This window comes from Cebus imitator, unplaced genomic scaffold, assembly GCF_001604975.1.
Source record: "Cebus imitator isolate Cc_AM_T3 unplaced genomic scaffold, Cebus_imitator-1.0 Scaffold41, whole genome shotgun sequence".
Lineage (NCBI taxonomy): Eukaryota > Metazoa > Chordata > Mammalia > Primates > Cebidae > Cebus > Cebus imitator.
The window spans coordinates 3,488,790-3,497,890 of record NW_016107356.1 but is presented as its reverse complement, the minus strand read 5'-3'; the positions used below and the strand labels follow the sequence as shown (position 1 = coordinate 3,497,890).

Here is a 9,101-nt window from a genome sequence, read left to right as displayed (position 1 = left end):
GTTTTCACACCTAATCAAGATATTGCAGCAGTAGCTACTTTTATATTTTCTTACACACACACACACACACACACACACACACACACACACACAGATCTGGCTGGGCACGATGGCTCATGCCTGTAATCCCAGCACTTTGGGAGGCTGAGGTGGGCGGATCACCTGAAGTCAGGAGTTCAAGACCAGCCTGGCCAATATGTGAAACCCCATCTCTACTAAAATACAAAAATTAGCTGGGCATGGTAGTGGGTGCCTGTAATCCCAGCTACTCTGGAGACTGAGGCAGGAGAATCAGTTGGACCCGGGAGGTGGAGGTTGCAGTGAGCTGAGATGCACCACTGCACTCCAGCCTGGGCAACAGAGTAAGACTCCCACTCAAAAAACAAACACCACCACCAAAAAAACACAATCATTATCACATGTAATAATTAGCTCAGAACAGAATATAATCTGAAATATGAATATGTAACCAATGTAATATTTGTTTCATGAAATCCATTTCATAATATAACTTCACGCCATCTTCCCTTCTCCCGTTCACTGAGGCATCCCTAAGTAGTCAGAAGAGAGCTTGGCATGAAATACAGTTAATATTGGTTTTGTTTTGTTTTTTTTGAGACAGAGTCTTGCTTTGTTGCCAGAATGCAGTGCAGTGGCACGATCTCAGCTCATTGCGAACTCTGCCTCCTGGGCTCAAGTGATTCTCCTGCCTTAGCCTCCCAAGTAGCAGGGATTACAGGCATGCACCACCATACCTGGCTAATTTTTGTATTTTTAGTAGAGCCGGGGTTTCATCTTGTTGTAGGGGTTGGTCTCAAAATCCTGACCTCAAGTGATCCTCCAGTCTTGGCCTCCCAAAGTCCTGGATTACAGGTGTGAGCCATTGCACCCAATAAATGTTTGTTGAATGAAAGAATGAATGCCTCACATCACAAACATTAGACATTTTAGATATAAGTTATAAACACTGATATTTTAGGTCACGTATGTTCTATAGGCACTGGAATTGTAACAGTTTATTCATCTGTGTTTCACTACTGATGGTAAATGTGCTATATTCTAAGAAATATTATGTTAAAAAATACCTGTCTGCTGCTGACATTCATTACATTTAAATTGATCACTTACTCTGTGTCATTTTCCTGAGAACTTTATATAAAATTACTCAATACTCAGAAGAACCTTCTTCATTAGATATCTTATTTCTGGGGTTTGCCATCCCAGTATGCCTGGGGCACTTCTGGTTTAAGCTTGTTCTTCCAGCTTATCTAAAATTTAAAGGGCTCTTTTTACTCTCAAAAGTATCCTGGTGTGACTGCTAAATTGTATGTTGCCATATTAGTTATCAACTCAATTTAACAGATAAGGAAATTGAGACACAGAGAATAATTAGCAGAGGATGGATTTAAAGGCAACCAGCCTCAAGTTCATACCACAATGCTACAAACTTGTAGTCTGCCATATTTTTGCAAGGTAATTGTCTATAAAGCTGGTGGAACAAAATAAAATAAGAACACACTGAAATGTGGCATTCAATGCTAAAGTCAGAATGGAGGGCAGAAGATTATCATGGACCGAAGAATTTAGTATAAGCAATAACGTATGACAGAACAGAAGTATGAGAACATTGTAGGTTTTCTTTATTATAAGGGTAACTTTATGTTTAAAATTTTTTATGCTTTATTTTTAAAAGTATGTATTTGTATAAATTTATGGGATACAGGTGCAGTTTTGTTACATGTACAGATTATGTAGTGTTGAAGTCAGGGCTTTTAGGGTATCCATCAAATGACATACATTGTACCCATTAAGTAATTTCTCATCCTCCATCCCTCCCACCCCCTCACCCTTCCAAGTCTCCAATGGCTATCATTCTTCATTCCACAGCCATATGTATACATTATTTAGCTCCCACTTAAAGAAGGTATGATACTATCTTTCTGTGTCTGACCTGTTTCACTTAATGGACACCAGTTCCATCATGTTGCTACAAAAGACATGCTTTCATTCCTCTTTATGGCTGAATAATATTCTCATTGCATATATATATATATATATATATATGTATATATATATATAAAATATATTATTTTACATATATATAGACACACACACACACACACACACACACACATACACACAACACATTTTCTTTCTTCAGTCATCCACTGATGGAACCTTAGGTTGATTTCATATCTTTGCTACTATAAATAGTGCTGTGATGAACATGAGTACCAGTTTGTTTTTAGTATAATAATTTCTTTTCATTGGGGTAGATAGTAGTGTGATAGCTGGATGGAATGATAGTTGTATTTTTAGTTATTTGGGAAATCTTCATACTGCTTTCCATATAAGTTGTATTAATTTACATTCCCCCCAACGGTGTATAAGAATTCCCTTAATTCCCCATTCTCACCAATTTTTTTTTGAGGCGGAGTCTTGCTCTGTCACCCAGGCTGGAGTGCAATGGCACGATCTTGGCTCACTGCAACCTCCGCCTCCCGGGTTCAAGGGATTCTCCTGTCTCGGTCTCCCAAGTAGCTGGGATTACAGGCGCCTGCCGCCATGCCCAGCTAATTTTTGTATTTTAGTAGAGACAGGGTTTCACCATGTTGGTCAGGCTGGTCTTGAACTCCTGACCTCAGGTGATCCACCCGCCTTGGCCTCCCAAAGTGCTAGAATTACAGATGCGAGTTACCATGTCTGGCCTTTTTTTACTTTTTAATAACAGCCATTCTAATCTAGGGGAGACAATATCTCACAGAGGGTTTAGTCTGCACTTCTCTGGTGATTAGTGATGTTGACCATTTTTTCATATACCTGTTGGTCATTGGATGTTTTCTTTTGAAAAATGTCTTTTCATATCTTTTGGCTACCTTTTGATGGATTTTGTTGTTGATTGTATGAGCTTCTTTGATATTAAGCTCTTGCTGGATATATATTTTGCAAATATTTTCTTTATACAAGTAACTTTAAATAAGGGTAATCTAAAATAATTTCTTCTCTACTTAAAATAGTTGTTCATAAGGAAATTCCAAACTAAGGGAAAAGACAAAACTGGTAACAAAACTCAAAGTTCAATTTAATGAAAATCTCTAGAGAGAAAAATTTGTAACTCATCAATTCTGAGAAAAGTCATATATGCATTTGTGTGTGTGTATATATATACATACATACATGTGTATGTATGTATATACACGTATATACACATACTGTATACGTATATACGTATATATACAGTGTGTCTATATGTATGTATACATATACATACACGTACACAATTACTGAAGCTGTGAGATTCATATCCCAGTTTTAGTTACAACTCGAGAACAGTAGTGTCACAACTGTGGCTGAAGTGGTGAGATCCTGGTTCAGGAGGGCCTAATGCCTTATTTCTTCATTGCCTGCTTTTTCTTGGACAGGGGAATATGGTTAGCAGGATGGGGCCTCAACACCTAACCAGAAGGCAAGGTACTGTACTTCCTGATCTACGTTCCCTTCTATATTCCTCCTCCTGTTTGCCTTTCCTCTTGAATTATTAAGCAGAAAGTGCTAAAGAAGAGACATTGACATTCCAGAAAATCTGAGTCTTTGGAAATGCAAGGTCCAAAATATTGATTTTTAATTTAATTAATTGATTAATTAATTTATTTGGACGTAGTCTCGCTCTATTGTTCAGGCTTGCCTGCCTGCCTGCCTGCCTGCCTTCTTTCCTTCCTTCCTTCCTCCCTCCTTTTTTTTTCTCTCTCTCTTCTTTCTTTCTTTGAGATGGAGTCTCGCTCTGTTGCCTAGGCTAGAGTGCAGTGATGCAGTCTCAGCTCACTGCAACCTCTGCCTCCCAGGTTCCAGTGATTCCTGCCTCAGTCTCCCGAGTAGCTGGGAGTACAGGCATGTACCACCACATCTGGCTAATTTTTGCATTTTTAGTGGAGACGGGGTTTCACCATATTGGTCAGGCTGGTCTCAAACTCCTCACCTTGTGATCTGCATGCTTCAGGCTCCCAAAGTGCTGGGATTGTAGGTGTGAGCCACCGCGCCTGGCCTTATTTATTTATTTTTGAGATGGAGTTTTGCTCAGTCTCCCAGGCTGGAATGCAGTGGTGTGAACTTGGCTCACAGCAACCTCTGTCCCCCAGGTTCAAGCGATTCTTCTGTCTCAGCTTCCCTAGTAGCTGGGATTACAGGCATGGGCCACCACGCCTGGTTAACAATATATTTATAAAGTGTATCTAGGTCAGGGTGGTGGCTCAAGCCTGTAATCCCAGCACTTTGAGAGGCTGAGGTGAGGGAATCACCTGAGGTCAGGGGTTTGAGACCAGCCTGGCCCGCATGGTGAAACCCTGTCTCTACTAAAAATACAAAAATTAGCCAGGCATGCTGGCATGTGCCTGTAATCCCAGCTATTCAAGATGCTGAGATAGGAGAACTGCTTGAACCCAGGAAGTGAAGGTTGCAGTGAGCCAAGATTGCATCACTGCACTCTAGCCTCGGTGACAGAGCAAGACTCCATAAAAAAAAAAAAAAAAAAAGTGTATCTAAAATTAAAATGTAGTATATCATGGAGCTAATAGGAAAGCCTGACCACAAGAAGCCTGGTGGCCTATTCCAAGGATTTGGATGGGCCATTTGGAGTACTATCCCATATCCTCAACATATACCCTAATTCAGACCTCAATTTATATTGAAAGAAGCTGGAACACCCAGAAGAAGGAATGGCTATGGGTTGGAGATGCTGTCTACCACCCTCATCCCCAATTTCTTTTGCTTCAGCACCCAAAGGTGTATTTGACTAAGTCTCTATAGAAACAAAGTTAAAAATATTATGTAAAATAGGCATAACATTTCTAAAAAATAGAAAAACCACATACTTTCCAAATCTGAAAATTATGGTGTTAAAATTGTAAAAATTTTCAGGTCATTCTGACAAATCAGTAAGCAGAGTCACATACTTTTGATAATCAAATGAAAACGTCACACTCCTGAGAGACTCATCACTCCTGTTCCACTGCAGGATAAAGTTGTCATCTATGATGTCGACTTCTACTTTTTGATAAGATTTTAGATTTTTCCCACCTATAAAGGCAACAAGAAATAAGAACATTATATATAAACAGTACAGATATTCTAAATGTTATTCTATCCCTCACATCCCTGATTAAAGAATGAATATAGTGAAATACAATGAAGTATATTTAAAAAATCTAAAAAATCCTAATGATTACTCCCAGCACAGGGATGCCGCTGATTATATTTCTGCATCTGAGAGAGCTGAAAAAAAGGTTGATTTTTTTCCTCTTTGAAAAAAAACAGTTACCTTTTAATTAAAAAACAAATGGTCTCTGCATAAAAATAGAATTTTTCTTGGTCTTAGAAGTGACACTGATGAGTCACTCTTATGATGAGGTTCAACTGTTTTATGGCCTCGATTTGATTTCACATCGTATGTCCAGAGATAGACAGATGCTTCTTGACTTACAATGGTGTTATATCATGGTAAAGCTGTTAAGTTAAAAATACCAACCAAAAATACATGTAATACCCTGAGAAATCCATCATAAACTCAAAAAATTGGAAGTCAAACTATCAGAAGAGAGGGACCATCTGTACTTCACATGCTCTAATAGTAGAACTAAACAGATGTGATTTGAAAGATGGACAGCTGTTTACAGGGACAGAATATTCACATAACAAAATCAAGAGCCCCAGGGCTATGAGGCCCGACTCGGACTCAGCCTGACTGGCCTATATAGCCTCAGGCAAGTTACCTGATCTCTCAGTTGCTCAGTTTCCTTGTCTGTTAAATAAGGATAACAGTATCTGCATGGCTCTGAAAGCTTAACAAGTTTATACCTTTAAAACACTTAGATTAGTGCCTGGCACACAGCTAAGAGCTTAAGAAATGCTAAATCCCTATAAATTATATTTTGCCAGTTCTCTTCTAACCTAATTTTAAATTAATTTCTTAATACACACCCTCTTGGAACGTCAATTTTATATACATTTTCTGGGAAAACTTTTCACATTAAAGCAAACATGAGTTTAATGCAAATTTTTCATAAACAAAAGACTTCCTGTTTCTCTTTGGGTACTCCTCCTCACTACAAAATTACCTCTCACGCTCTATCAACCTTATAATACTTGATATTCTCTCATGCATTCCAGGTAAGTATGAAGAATTTCAGCAATTTAGCCTGGTGATGCCCTGCCTTTGTATTTTTATTTTATTATTTTTGTAAAGGAAAAAAAAAAAATCTCAGGACCTCTCCCAAACTTCTTACACAAAAGGGAAGGTTAAGCCCAGAGTGACTGCAACTTGGCCTTCCAAATGAATGGCTGTTACTAGCATTATCCTACAGCCAGATCCCCAAGGACAGATAAAAAGCCTCACCCATCTGCAAAAGGCTGCCGTCACAGATCATTGATAAGTAAATTCTTTGCTGGTCTCCCATAAATAAGGGCATGCCAACTGTAACTTTAGGTCTACAACTCAAGTCTAGTTCTTAAAACTAAAGTCTAAAGCATAAACAGATCATGTGCGGTGGCTCACGCCTGTAATCCCAGCACTTTGGGGAGCCAAGGTGGGTGGATCATTTGAGGTGAGGAGTTCGAGACCAGCCTGGCCAACATAGTGAAACCCCGTCTCTACTAAAAGTACAAAAAACAGCTGGATGTGGCGGCATGCACCTGTAATTCCAGCTACTTGAGAGGCTGAGGCAGGAGAATCACTTGAACCCAGGAGGTGGAGGTTGCAGTGAGCTGAGATCATGTCTCTGCACACCAGCCTGGGCAACACAGTGAGACTCTGTCTCAAAAAAAAAAAAAAAATATATATATATATATATATATATATATAAATGTCTTCCCATATTTTGGATAGTTTTCTCAGTCTCGGTCTAGAACTGCATTTACTCGACTAAAAAGTATGAATATTTTTATGACATCTGAAAGACTGAGCAACATTACAATCTAATTAAGATAACATTTCATTGAGTTTTGAACATGCTTATCTCTTTGGGGAAAAAAGTAGGTAGTTATGTAAACCAAAAATAAAATTCTAAGCCCCCCAACCATCTGAACGGACCCCTCCTCTCAACCAACGGCATTCCAAAGTTAACCTGAAAAACCAGTTCAGTCCTTCCACAATGACAATGTCAATTACAAGCTTATCTTCTCTGGTCCAAAACAAAGTCAAGAATCCACCTACCCAGAGACATCGGCATAACTGACTCTTCCTTTACTCCCTTTTTCTCTTTAAGACACTCATGGTATCTTACTTATAATACAGATTTCTTGCCCACTAACTTAAGTCTTACAGAACTATTTGCCTTACCAACTCCTGAAAACCTCTCTGGAAAACCAGTCACAGATGTGTCTGTAGCTCATGTTTCTCCCGCATGCGCCCTGAAGCAGGCTTAGTAAACCTCGAGGACTGAGAATGATGCCTCAGTTACTCACTCCCTTCAGCTGTCAATTTTTATTGGCCTGTAAGAATCCTGAGGGCAGAGAAATCCTGGCCACACTTAGCTCACTCTCCCTTGGGACAGGGCGCCCGTTAACTTGAGGAAATGCGTTTCAGGAAATGTTTTGTTTATTATCAAATATGCCACTTGAGCTGCAGTACCTTGCCGGAAAGCAGCACACTCGACACAAAGCTCTGGCACCGCCAATTCCTGGGGGTGGGACCCGGGCGCGCCCAAGGACCAGTACGCCGGTCGCAGGCAGGCGGCGAGGGAGGACTCACAACACTACTTTCTCCTGTTTGATTTTCGAGCCCAGGTTGGGTTTAATCTGAGCGCTGCGGCTAAGGACCCCAAACCACCGGGGCAAAGAGGACCAAAGGGTTCCCAGACTGGGCGTCTGTTGCCCCCAACACCATCGCCGCCCCCATAGCCCAGTTGCGCACCCTGTCTCCGGCCCTACGCCGAAACTCTCCTCCCCGCCTCTCACCTGCGGCTACGGGCAACACCCATGGCGCCACGGCGACGAGCACCAGGGTCATCGCGCCCAGGAGGGCGACCATCCTCCGCGAGCCGCCGTAGGTCCCACCAGTTACATCTCCGCTCACGCGCCGCTCCTCTTAGCTCACATCTTCCAAGTCACATCTGCGCTCTGCGCACGCGCTGCCCCTCTGTGCCCCAGCCGCCCCGCCTAGCCCTCACCGCCCCATCGCGCAGGCGCCGCCCCTCCTAGCTATCACTGCCCCTCTGCGCACGCGCTGCCCCTCCTAGCTGTCACCGCCCCTCTGTGCCCCGACCGCCCCGTCTAGCCCTCACCGCCCCATCGCGCAGGCGCCGCCCCTCCTGGCTCGCATCGCTTCTCTGCGCACGCGCCTTCGAAATGGGAGGCACTTTACTTTCTCTCATTCCTTACTGTTTCCGGCTAGGGGCGCTTCTGGCGGAGTTTATGCTCGCTTTGCGGGAAAACCCCGCCTCACGGGAGGCCGTGACCGTCACAGGAACGGGGCAGGCGCCTGCGGAGACCCGTCGAGCTTGGAGTTCCCGCGTCTCTTCACCTTGTCTGCAGCTGAGGGGCGGGGGTGTGGTCCCGATCGCTGCCCGGCGCTCTTCATCCTTGCTCTTGGGCGCTCGCTGACCCTAGAGCCTTGGAAGGTGGCGTTGGGAATTCCCGGCGGCCTGGGAACCTGATGAGGCTGGGAGGAGGAAGTGGTTGAGGACCCGACATTTCCTGTGTGCAGAGCGAGAGCGGGACAGAGGCCGTGGAGTGCTCGTTTTCGGGGCGACCTGCCTGAGGGGCGCGATGGTCCGAGAGAACCGCCACGGCCCTGGGCCGAGGGGCTCCAGACAGCCGTCGCTAGGCTGTTTTGCCCTCTTTTCCTTCCAGTGGCCGGAGAGCCTCCTCCCCTCTTTCTTTTCGTCTCTCTCCTCTTGGTCTGTTACCCAGGCTGGAGTGCAGTGGTGTCATCTCCGAGCTTCATTAGTAAACAATTCGAGCCCACCGTTCGAATGGTTATTTAATTAAATTGCTCAATAATAGATAACGTGCATTATGAAAATATGCGAAATAAAACTTAAATGATGAGATAGTGCAAGGAATCAAATACTTGGTTGTTATAACAACTAAGCTATTAATTAGCAATTATA

At 42.8% G+C, this 9,101-nt stretch overlaps 1 protein-coding gene across 1 annotated transcript in view; it reads right to left on the bottom strand.

Moving 5' to 3' along the window:
* The window catches only part of IFNAR1 (interferon alpha and beta receptor subunit 1), a 28,643-nt gene extending 20,455 nt beyond the window's left edge, over nt 1-8,188 (bottom strand). Inside the window, exons 1-2 of the mRNA XM_037737686.1 lie at nt 7,948-8,188; nt 4,950-5,073 (exon numbers count right to left, since the gene is read on the bottom strand). Coding sequence (XP_037593614.1) covers nt 4,950-5,073; nt 7,948-8,020 — 197 coding nt within the window. The 5' untranslated portion in view covers nt 8,021-8,188. The remainder of the gene's footprint in view (nt 1-4,949; nt 5,074-7,947) is intronic.
* Nucleotides 8,189-9,101: the final 913 nt, after the last annotated feature.